Source organism: Thermobia domestica, chromosome 16, assembly GCF_964235325.1.
Source record: "Thermobia domestica chromosome 16, izTheDome1.hap1.1, whole genome shotgun sequence".
NCBI lineage: Eukaryota > Metazoa > Arthropoda > Insecta > Zygentoma > Lepismatidae > Thermobia > Thermobia domestica.
The window spans coordinates 183,194,538-183,207,710 of record NC_137469.1 but is presented as its reverse complement, the minus strand read 5'-3'; the positions used below and the strand labels follow the sequence as shown (position 1 = coordinate 183,207,710).

At 35.8% G+C, this 13,173-nt stretch overlaps 1 protein-coding gene across 1 annotated transcript in view; it reads left to right on the top strand.

Moving 5' to 3' along the window:
- Positions 1-12,798, top strand: part of LOC145673540 (putative ATP-dependent RNA helicase DDX60) — a 140,423-nt gene extending 127,625 nt beyond the window's left edge. Inside the window, exons 9-10 of the mRNA XM_081743342.1 lie at positions 7,291-7,593; positions 11,235-12,798. Coding sequence (XP_081599468.1) covers positions 7,291-7,590 — 300 coding nt within the window. The 3' untranslated portion in view covers positions 7,591-7,593; positions 11,235-12,798. The remainder of the gene's footprint in view (positions 1-7,290; positions 7,594-11,234) is intronic.
- The last annotated feature ends 375 nt before the right edge of the window (positions 12,799-13,173 follow it).

Here is a 13,173-nt window from a genome sequence, read left to right as displayed (position 1 = left end):
TTAGGGGATTCTGTTGTGGCTCAAAATACTGTGTCTATGACTACTACAAGTGTAATGGATGCGATTATTGCGAAATCTGAAAATTGATTGTTTCCGGAGGTGTGTGTACTATTCAAAGAGCAAAGGCAGAGTGGCAAGAACAATATACATTTCCGGGTGCTATCGGAGCACTTGACTATACACACGTGGCAATAAAGAAACCTAGTATTTTGGAGACGAATACGCTAATAGGAAGAGCTCCTTCGTGGCTAAGCGGATAGCGTACATGCCTTTGCCATGAGAGACCCGCGTTCGATCCTGGCGGGAGCTCATATGGTTCGGATTCCAAGTTAATCAGTGGGTCCCGTCTCATATAGCCTCGCTACTGAAAAGGACATTAAACTCAAAATCAACTCAACGCTGATAGGAAGGGTGTATACATGAGAATATATATTTTTTATGCCAAGGTGAAAGGGTACACGTATGGTGTGGGAAACGCAATCAGATGGACGACGTGACTGGCTGGACTATTTAAAAAAGGAAACAAAGGGACCAAGTGTCTGATTTCGTTCTTAAAGCCAAACAATCTTGGACAAGACCTCGGACAACACGTGATATGCACTTGTGCTAATCTTGATATTGCTGGATTCCAATCAACATCCATCAGTTCCAAGAGGTTCGTTCCCGTGATTTCAGTATTACTTCCTTGGGTTTTTTTTTATTATTATTTTTATTTATTTATTTTTTTTTTAATGCTTGCTCGGATATTAAAGATTCTCTTTTGGATTTGTGTCTCATTTGTAGATGTATTTGATATTTCGTTGCATTTCACTGTACTTGCCTTCAAAGCTTCGGCTTTTCTTCGTTTACTTTCTGGTAACTGTGACTTTGAAAGTACCACTGGAAACTCTTATAATAATATCCACAAATACACTTTGATTGAAACTGTCGTTGCTATTTGTCCCTTCCATGGCGTTTAGGATATTGCGCCATAAGTTACCCACAACGAAATGACCGCCCAATAGATGGGAGAAATGAGTAACCACTTCTTTTATTGATACGACTCAGTGCTACGTGCAGGGGAAGCGCGAGTAAACGTTCATAAATCTGGAGCAGACTAGACCTGAGTAGTGGCTTGTTTTATTGATACAAAATTGAGGGAGGAGATTACTCCAGGTGTAGTTACTCCGATTCTCGAGCAGGACTTCTCAGGAGTAGTTACTTATTTTTATTGATATCACCCAATAGCCTGTACTGTAGCGCTTATAGGCTGACGAATCTTCCTCTATATTTGCTTATGATTCTCGTTAATACAATAAAATAAAGCAAATATGACACGTTTAATAGTTCTTTAAATATACACATTCATACAAAAGTGGTAAAATATGTAAAGTAAATTTTCTTTAATTTACATATATTATCATCTACACCTATAGTCAAGACGCCAATTATATTGTTCGTTGATCTTATATATGCGGTTTTTAAAACGTAATTTTTATTTTAATATTGTGAGATGTTTCTGAAAGAAAACTTAAACACATTTCGAATATTATTTAGGACAATATCCACTATTTTCAAGATATTCCTAATCGATTCCAAATTGTCTTCTAGTCAATTCTCAACTCACGCATTCAGCCGACAACTACTCTACAATAAAACAGCAGAAGAATAGATAGGAAGAAAAGAAATCAAAAAAGAACAAATTTCTTTGTATAAAGGAAGAGTTTCTGCCAATAATTTCGACAACTGTATTGGGTCGTCATTACCACGGATGAAGAGAACGAATTTAAGGTTAAAGACATTAGTAAAGATTGTATAAAGGATGAATAAGAAAGTAAGAGTTATAAAGGATACTGATAGCACTAAGGGAAACATACGAAAACAGATATGTTGACAAGGTTATATTGAAGTTGCTTTTTTTTTTTTTTTTTTTTTTTTTTTTTTTTTTTTTTTTTTTGAGAAAAGATGTTCGAATACTACGCCCTTAATGCTTTTTAAAAGTTGTCAAATAAGATTATGCCAGGATTTGTTCAGAATATCTTTATTTCTGTTTCATAGCGTTCTTTTTCTTTCTTTCTTTCTTTGAATTAAGAGAGCTTAGGAACTGATCATTATATTTTCGCCTTCCCCTCACTGGTATTAGTTTAGAGGCGTGAAGTTTTACTTTTCAATACCAGTGAGAAAAAGGAAGCACCACTCACACTTCTTTGTGAGTGATAAAACGATACACTCTAAAGTGCATTTAATTTACTGTGTGTAATGTCTTAATTGAAGAACAAATATTTTAATGTTGGAAATATGTAATTATGGTTTCTAAGTTTTAGGTGCATGTGTTTTCAATTTATGTCTTAGTGAATCCGAAGCTTGCCATTATAACATAACACTATATGAACCAAAACTGGCATGAATAAATTTTGAACTGCTTTTCAAAACTCCTTAATTTCTGCGATGATGATCCTCTCTAAGGTTGATGGATGAGTCGATTTTGTCTCCACAGTAGTTGGTAGTTGATTACACTTTTCACATCTTGGTCTGACTGAACTTCTTTATTTAAGTGGTTGTGATCCAAAGTTCTAATGCAGTTCGTAACCAAGTCCAAGTACTAAGATCACAGACAAGAGACTGCCTAGACGATGACCATGATGATGATATTGACGGTGATCGAGGCGGAAACAAAGATGATAACGACAAAAGACTTAAGGCGAAATACATAAGATCCTTTGCCATTTCCAATTCAAGTATTTGTTTGAGTTCAATGTCTGTTGTGTTATTGTGTTCTTTTCTCTTTGGTTTTTGTTTCTTTCTTCCTGGTTTCAAAAGTAGAGGTTTTTTACCTTGGAGTTCCTGCTCAATGTGTATTCGTCAGTCAAAATTTTGAAAACTTGTGGATTCACTCAGAAATCCTTGAAAAGACATGAAACTATAGAGTTTACGGTTTCAAACCGCTTCCGCATGTTACAAACATGTTACAGGTGTACATTATCTTACTTTGAATTTTCTTCTTTACAAATTAAATTCCTTTCTTTTGTTTCATTTAAGTTATTACCTCTTCCTGATTCTAAGTTCATTGTCCCTACGTTTTCGTTCTGCAAAGCAGTTACACGTTAATTTTTTAATCAATAAATTAATAGAACTCTTCAATATTTTAGATTTAAATCAGTGTAGAAATTTGAATTTTCAAGTGTTTGAAAATACCTAAAAGAGGAAAGAGAAGTTGTTAGGTTCTCGTAAAATTAGTACTTTTATCACAACCTCAAATAGAAATATTTTGGATCTTTCATAGTTCAAACACAAACACTTATGTTGTTATGGATTATTTATAGAACCCTTACTTAACCTCTTTAACCTAATTAGCCTAATTTTTTCTCGCTGAACACTGATTGGAATAAATGTTTTCTTTCTTCTAATCCTTTCGAAAGAACTATAAATAGTGTATTTCAATCCTAGTTCTTTCTGTTGTTGAGTTGTTTCTCACCTGAATTTATGGTCTCACATCTGGTTACTCGTAGAAGAGAATTAAGATGCCACTACGAGTATGGATTTCGAAACTAACGAGATAAGTTCAGGAGAAAGCACTCCCTGCAGAAAAACTAAACATGCTATTTGAAAGACTAATTCATGCTGATTACAACAAGCTGATAAAATTCCTGTACGGTTGAGAACTTTTCGAAAGATTCGACGCTAAATGCACGATTGCGTATACTAGCGATCTAATGGTTTGAACTTGCTACTGCTTGATCACTGGGGTCCATTCACAGACAAATTGTCCATTGCAAGTTGGATGATGGTTGGCAAAGACGTAATGGTTGAGAATGTATCAAAGAACTGCACACGATTTGTATAATCATTTGATGTGTTTGGATTCCGACCAGTCCTGGAAATTGTACACAGTATAAAACTTCTTCATCCGGACGTTAAGATGTACCAACGAAACAATCAAATAAAGTTCGTGTCCAAGCTTAAGAATCAGCTCCGATCACCGTGATACATTGAATTGTTTCAGTTTGCGTTCCACAACACAGGTTACCAAACAAATTATATGCCTTGTCGAATTTGCTTTTCACTTAGGTTATGCGAACTGTTCCGTTGACGGATGCAACGCAATTGCACATATAAAATTTTCATGGTGCAAGAAAGTATTTTGCCTGCGTCATTTCTTCATAGAACAGAAGAACAACAGTGATCAATTTTTATCTTTAATCTATAATTATTGTGAACAGTATAATTACTAATTTTAACTAAGAAACCCGTTAGTTATTGCAAAACAGTTTTTTCTGTTACTTGCGATAGATTTCAATTCATATGTCAATATGCGTTGCTAATAATGTTGTACTTGACGCATATACTGATTTTTTCATATAAACTTCCAAGTTGAATCTCTCGAACAGTTCTCAACCGTACAGAAATTTTATTAGCTTGTTGTAATCAGCATGAATTTGTTCTTCAAATGATATGCTTAGTTTCTCTGCAGGCGACTGCTTTCTCCCGAACTTCCCTTGTAAGCAGCGACGCAACTAGGCTACGCTTGTTGCCCGGAGCAAGAACTCCCATTAGCGCCCCTCCCCCTCCTCTCCGACCAACCAGAACAAAACGCTCCATGACTATACCTAATATTGGCATCACACGGTAATTCTCCTATTCCATTTTTTCAAGTGGTAAAGCTTGATTTCAAAATTGCAGTACATAATTTAATTTTAGTACAAGGTAAAACACAAAACCAATTAGTATTTGATTGCCAAATAATCTGAGAGTGGCATGCTTGACATTTTCTTATAGTCTTATCATAATAGCTGCAAATCAGTATTGAAAAAACGGAAATAATAGTAAATTTGAATTTCTTTTGGTTTTGGTAGAGTGTCATGTTATGTTGTTTTTAGACGCTGAATCGTTTACGAAAACAGCCGTTTCCACTCTGTCGATAACCGTTAAAATTAGAAGTAATAGTAAATTTGTACCACTTCCGGTTTTGGTAGTGTGTTGTGAATAGCCATGATATGTTGTCTTGAAACGCTGAGTAGTTTTCAAAAAAAACAACTTCTTCTCGATGTCTGTTACCGTTTCCATTCTGTGTCGATAAACGTTGAAACCGGAACTAATAGTAAATTTGAACCAGTTCCGGTTTGAGTATAGTGTTACGGATAGTCATAATATGTTGTCTTCAAACGCTGAATCTTTTATAGAGAAAAGCCGCTTGTTGCATGGCGATAAATGTTGGAACTGGAAATAGCTTATTTCAGCTGCTTCCGGTTTGAATAGAGGATTAGCGGAGCAGGTGGAATCTATTCTAGGAACGCTGAATCGATTGGAAAAGACACATCTCGATTGTACATACCGTTTTTGCTGTATGGAAATGAGTATTGAAACCGGAAGTAATAGTAAATTTGAACCACTTGATGATGATGTGTATATCAGCCAACAAATGACAAGCTGAGCAGGGTAACATTTGTAGTTCAAATGCCATGCATACTTTTTATGGTGCTAAAAATATGTCTTTGTTATGAGAAATAGACTAATAACTAACGACTTGTATCTATAATTACGTGTGCTCTTCTAACGTGATACTTGTGTTCGGATCAATGACAGATACTCCTAACGATTACGTACATACTACTAGTAAATCTATGCATTTCCAGGAAATCACAATTAAGTTACTATCCACATCTCAAAAGAAATATTATTACGGAATTACCACTTGGCGTAACAGCCCGATTTGTGGACGTGAGCCGCTCCACGCCATCTGTTAGCGACTGGTGGAACTATATCCAGCCTAGCGACGAACCAGCGTATCGGGAGCTTTCTGTTCACGTGACTCCCAATTTGCCACACGACGCTGGGTGGACGCCGAAAATTGGGGAATCTCCGGGCGGGAATCGAACTCAGGACCACGTGGACATGAATCCAACGCTCTAACCAGTAGATCACGGTGTCCTCAATACGGAATAAACTGGTTTAGGAATTATTTCTTCACGGTTTCTTTTGACCGGTCACAGGAGCAAAGAAAGTAAGTTATGTGCTACTTGCGATTCTCTCTTTTGAACCATTTTTTTTAAGCGCGTTTCTAGACGTCGCAGACTCTTTATTTGGCACTCACTATGAGTATACCACTTACTATCAATAATTAACGTTGTTGATCTCAGTTCTGTGATCTTAATTGGCAATCAACAATGAGTTTGTAATGTCAGCTCCTTTGAAAGTTGTGTCAACATTTATTCAATAAATTCTTTACTTTTTGTTGGAACAACAAATGCGGCCGCAATGCTTCTGAATTGAATTTACTGAGTTGAGTTGATTTTGAGTTTAACCTCCCGTTTAGCAGCGAGGTTATATGAGACGTGGACCTATTGATTAACGTGGAATCCGAACCACATGAGCTCCCGCCGGGAATCAAACCCGGATCTCCCATGCCAAAGGTGCGTATGCTAACTGCTTAGCCATGAAGGAGCTCAAAATTGAATATATTCCTTTGCTGTTTTATCTGGCTTTGCTTTGTGGTTGTCATTGGTTCTTTTAGTTTTCTGTGACACATTTTTATTGTTATACATTTCCAATAAGGGCCGCGGTGGCTCAGTGGTAGAGCGTTCACTTCTGGTGGTGCTTGGGCTTCGGGTTCAAACCCTGCTTTCGCCAAGTGAACTTTGTGGTGGACAAACGCCGTGTGCGTGGGTTTTCTCGGGGTTATCCCGTTTCCTCCCACTTTCTTCATTCCACCATTTCATTCATCTCTCACCATCACCGTCTCCTTTAGCCTAACCGGCATATCCGTGGGACGTAAAACTCAAAAATTTCTTTTTTTCATTTACATTTCTAATAAGATTTGGAGATGATAGCCCCGATTTTTTTCGAATTATCCAAAACAATTGAGTTTTTCCTCCGCTTTCCTCTCGCACATTCCGTTTTCCTCCCTGACTGAGGTATCAAAATATTTGTCCTGAAAAGATCTTTCGATTGCGTATCAAACACCTGTTTCCATTGCAAAAGTGAGAACATGAGAGATTAGTGCACAGAAGTAAATTCGTACAAAACGAAGGTCACGTGCACAAATTTACATTATTATTACTATTAGTATTATTATTAATAATAATAATTTCAAAACTTGACCATAATACAAAGAAGGTGATCAGCGTATACCAGCGTTCTTTTGTAAATTTAAAGCAAGGTTACCCTGGACTTAAAATTATTATGTGGATATACGCCATATATTCTTAAGTACAGCCTTCATTATTTCTGTTTATGCGTATTTATTGTTCTTTACTTGAGCACATGTTTTATTTAGGAACTTCTAACGATCGAAAATAATTTATTTATTGGCAGGTATTCACAGATGTGAAAGTGATTCCCATAATGGATACAAGTATTGTACTGAATGCGTATGCATGGGATTTCTATCGCCATGGTTCAGCGTACCATATAAGAGAAGAAAATGGCCTTCGCGTGGGAGATGATTACGAATTACTTGTTGACTTCCTTCTTGTTTTAAAATGTTTGAAGATATCCCTTACAGAACTGGCCCCGTCCAATGATCCAGTGCGGCAGGCTTTCAGTAAATTGGAAGATCAGTTCAGAACTAAGTTCAATCATGCATTCAGTGCCCATGAATATAAAGTTGTATAAAAGGTAAGGATTATTTTAAAATAGTTTTTCCACAGTTCACTTTCAGTATGCTGGTATTATGTGTTTGAAAAAATGAATGCCTAGATAAGATGTTCTGATTAGCAATCTTTAAGAAGATGTTTCTGATAAACTTAGTTATACGTACGAAAGGAAATACATACTTATCTGCTTGAAACTTCAGTGGCCCCGCATAGCGTAGTCGCTAACGCTCTCGGGTCCCGGGTTCGATTTCCGGCGTAGGAAGCTTTAGCAGCAAGCCATCCTGAATGAGGTTTTCCTGGGTTTTCCTCATTTACACCAGGCAAATGGCAAGATGGTACCTAACTTATAGGTCCCAGGCCGCTTCCTCCCTTCCCTTTCTTCGGACAGTGTGCTCGGCGACTGACGTCATCCCTCATACGTGACGAGTTAAATGGCCCATAGATGCCTGAAGGCCCGAAATCTTATTCCTAATCCATGAAACCCCAGATATCTCGTGAGTACACCTACATTATCAGTATTTCTTGTATGAGACTCGGGTTCGATTGCATACTAAAAACTTGAGTATTTTATGTATATAAATGTTAACGTTCATATGTTTATTTATAGTAGTTATATTTATGTATATTTGTAGTAACATTTCACCAGAATATCTCCCTACTCGGTAAAAGTTTCAAAAACTATGAAACATCATATACACTAATAAATCAAGGTATGACATTTTGTATAATATTCATCTGAATATTTCGCTTTCGGTGCGAGCGGTCCCGGGTTCGATTCCCGGTGGGGGCACTCGGTCGAAAAAGTGTAAAACGCTTTTTCAGGCCAGCCACCCTAAATGAGGTTTTCCTGGGTTTTCCTCATTCACCCCAGGCAAATACCGGGGTGGTACCTAACTTATAGGTCCCAGGCCGCTTCCTTCCTTTCCCCACCCTTTCTTCCTTCCCTTTCCCCGGATTGTGTGCTCGCCGAGGGACGTCATCCCTCAAACGTGACGGGCTAAATGGCCTTAGATGCCAAAAGCCCAGAAATCTAAATCCTACATCCCTTTATCTGAGTGTATGTAAGTCGTTTCTTGAAGAAGAATCACGATTTGAAAATTCAGTTCTTTTCCATGTTGCTCATCTTCCACTCCTGTACTCAGCTTAGCCATGCTTCTGAAATCTCACGTTAAAGTGCTTTACTTGGATAAATCTCAATAGCAAAATTTTTTATGCTGTACCCTAGCCAGCTGTTTTGTCACAAGGAAGCGGATGATCTACATCGAAGTTGCACCACCTGAGTGGTATTATTATGGAACAAAAGGGTCAATGTGGTATTATTATGGGAGTCAATATGGAACAAAACGAGCCCTGCGGGGCCTCTAACCCTCTTCGGTCGGTAACGCTCGCTCAGCTATGTTTTGTTACATAAGTAAATAACTTTTTATATATTACGTACAAGGGTAAATAAGTATTATTTTTATCTTATTTTAATGATAAAATATTATTAAAATTTTAAAAAAAACTTTTCTTGGGCCGGGTTTGAACCCACACCAAAAGCGCCATGCCTTCTATCCTTACGGTTATAGAATTCAGTGTTTATTATTGCTGTATCAACGAACTTTAAAAAAGTTCGTTAGTGAATTCTCTATGTCTGTCTCTGTGTGTGTGTTTTCTTTGCGAATTTTTCAATTTTGAGCTCTCCATTCGATAAAGCACCAAAGACTATCTGAGGAAAGTGATGGAATTTTTTTGCCTCACTCTTACCGTTCCCGAGATATTGGCCAAAAAGGTTCGGATTTTGGGAGATTTAAGAAGCCATATCTCGGGAACCGTAAGACATAGAAATAGATACTTGTGAATTTTTCAATTTTGAACCCTCCATTTGCAGCACTATAATGATTAATTTCATATTCTTTCAACAGCCATTTTACATGCTGATTATAAATTCACCACCTAACTCTTTGTATTGTTAAATATGGGCAACGTAAAAAAAAAAAAAAAAAAAAAATATTGCTTTTACAGTTTCAGGACCTTTCTTTGCTTCTAACGAAACAGTATGCATATCGTAAAAAAAATATCAATACAACATAATATACATTTGTAATTATTATATTTTGCATATCTGCTAAATCCATTTGTAATGTTTGTTGTCTTCGTAAAACAGCATATCGTAGAACGTTTTAAGAGAACTCTTAAACAAAATATGTGCAAAAACAGTTAGTACTCAAGGACATTATAAATGGATAGATATATTACAAGACTTGTTTAATCTATCTATTAAAATACTACAATAGCAATTAAAAGTGCCTGAGCTCCAACCTATAACTTTAGCTTTCAAATCTTTCATTTACGGTTATGTGTCATTTCACGTTTAACAGAGACAAACATTTTAAGTATTTGTACTTTAAGTAGTCTAAATTAGTTAACTATATCTTTTTCATAAAGTTTGTGATATAAAATTATTGTTCAAAGCCTTTGTATTTTAATAAGACTTCTCTAAAATCAATGTATGTGAATTGTGCTTCAATCTTCGAGTTCTTTTAAACTATATGTTGAGGACGTTTATATGTTTGTGGTCAATCCTTTCGACAATGAGATCTCGGAAACTACAGATTCTAGAAAGATGACGTTTTCACTGATCGATTGGAAATTTTGCGTAGATTGTCTAGTTCTAATTGAATATTTAAAAAGCATGGCCATTATTTCTTTATTATTTTTTTGGGGGGGGGGGGGAAACTGGAAGCGTTGAAATTTAAAAAAAAAAGTAAATAAAGCATCATATCCTATGCGTCATACATTCCAACACCACATTGTTGTATATTGGGGTTGTATATGTCTCAGGCGTTTGTTTCATGGCCAAATAATAATGAAAAAGGAAAGGATAACCATTTCTCGAGTCTAAGATAAATCTTTATTTTTTGTGTGTTTTGCCCAATGAACACCATATATAACTGACATTATAATTAATTGTATATATAATGTATTTGCTTATTACATACTGCATGCAAGAAGAAAGAAAACACTGGTCATACATGAATTAGAAACTCCAACCGGAAGTAGGCTCAAATCTTGCAAACGGTGCGAGATATTGAGAAAAGATAATCGAAAAAATCTCCCCTTTATGATACCCCTTGCCGATTTTTTATGAAGACGTCTTTCACTTGTGTCTGTAAAGGGACATGTACAGATATTGTGAGGAATGAGGAGGAGATTTATGCTCATATGCGAGGGATGCGCTGTGTAGAAAGCGCAGGTTCAGCTAGTTAGTATAATAATAAAATACATAGAACAATTGGTATAAAGCCTGTAGAGGTTAAGAAATATTAATTCTTTTTAAGTTCGTTCTGGCAATGCTCTTGGAGCATTCTCAATTGATTTTTATATTATTTTCTAGACAGTCTTCGTGTTTCCTTGCCTTCAGATTTGTGTATGTGCTTACGAGTCAGTTCTTAGAAACTACAAAATATCTCCCCATTAGCCTCCAGAACAGAAACGTTGGTTGGTATATTACGGTTTTAAGAAGGAAGCAACAGAATATAAACTGTCAAAATACAATTCGTTTACGTGTAAGAGTTTTTTCCTTTAGCTCGATACATAATCCTCGTTAACAGTTTGTAGTTGATACAGTAGTAAACTACATTATACAGTAAATTGCAATCTAATGATAAAACTTTTCTGCAGATGTGTGTTGGAAGTATCCTGTTGGTTCGTGCAGCGTCGTCCTGTCAGAAGTTATCCGTAAAAAGAAGACGTCAGAATAGTGATTGAAGTTGTGTGGATCACGACGAGAAATCTGTAATTGTTCAATGTGCCTTGCCTTTATCAGACAGTGCCCATTGTGGATGTGATAAATGAGCTTTAAAAAGTACATTTAAAGAAATTATAACTATTCATTGCCTAGTTTTGCCATTAACTAGTTATAGGCAATTAATAACTATTCATAGTTATTCAGCTGCCCTTTATCAGATAGTGCCCATTGTGGATGTGATAAATGAGCTTTAAAAGGTACAGTCATGTCCAAAATAATTGTCGCATATCTATAAATATTCTGTTGTAGAAATATAATTTGATAACGTTTTCGCTCGGTATTTATTATAATGTTAGTATGTGTATAATCGGCAAAGACATGTATGTGGTAAATTTCATACCAAAAGATCTGTAAATAAGAACAATATATTGTAAAAAAAACCTTCATGTCCATTTAGCAACATTTTGTTTTACTCATTCTAATTTTCTTATTTATAATTCTTTTTTCTATGAAATTTAACACATATCTACATTTTCCGATTATATATATAGTAACAGTATTACAAGAACCCTACAAAATCACTATCAAATTGTATTTCTACAAAAAGACAGTTATAGATATGCGACAATCATTTTGGACATGAGTGTACATTTGAAGAAGTTATAACTATTATTTATTGTCTGTATCTAGTTTCCATTCATTATTTTTCTTTTCTTGCTTTCTTTTTTCTTTTAATAATTTATTTGGTGATTAAAATCGATCTAGAAAAATTAGGGAAATTATTTCTTGAGTAATTGATAAATGTAATCAACAATATGTGTATTGTATTCTTTATAAAGCAAAGGAGAGAAAAGGTTTCAATCTTAAGTCAATCTATTGTCATATGGACAACTCCAGTCAGGAATGAAACGGAGTGCTATGCTTCCGTCAACAACAGAGCATGCGAGTTCCATTTACAATATTAATTTGGCTCGTGTTCGGCATTCTTTCACAACGATGATATATGCAAGAATAAGCTTATAGCTGTCCACTTTTAAACAATAAATAGATCAGTCTAATATTGTTGAAAAGTTTCTTTTAATTTGTTTATGGTTCATATTATATGCTCTAATTCGGCAGTCATATACTCATGGATCATATACATGCTCTAATTCGGCAGTCATGTACTCACATGTCATATTGTGAATAATAATTTGAATCCTTTTTAATCCTATGACGTCGAAACAGTATTATGTGATGGTTTTGAAGTACAAAATGTGTAGGGATATAAAATGGTGAATTTAACATTTCTTAGTTCTGTATTTTTTTTTTTAAAGAATTATTTTATTGCAAGTGGTCTATTTTATATCCAGAAATTATTTACAGGAAAACTGCCTTTATTTTATAGAAGCTAAAGCATTCTTTTTTGTAAAACATTGAGAGTTATAGGAAAGGTATGAAACATGCTTTTGATTTCAGTGATAAAAAAATAAATAAATAAATGTTACTTTTCTGCGTTTTGTTGCTATGTTATTTATAGTTAGTAAGATTGGTTCAAAGGGTAGTTCCACGTCAAGGGAACCAGGAATCCCAATTCGACCATTTCTAAAGGTGATGAAATGTCGTAGGGAGGTTCATCACGGTGTATCAAAAGTCCCTTACCACGTTTTAAAAATCAACACGGATGTAGTTTTATTGAGTGTTAAATGGATGATACACATCAGGCACAGGAGACCTTTTTGGAGTATGTCACGCGAACGGTCGCGAGCTCCTCCGTGGCTAAGCGGTTAGCGTACGCGCCTTTGGTTTGGGAGATGCGGGTTCGATTCCCGGCGGGAGCTCATGTGGTTCGGATTCCACGTTAATCAGTAGGTCCACGTCTCATATAGCCTT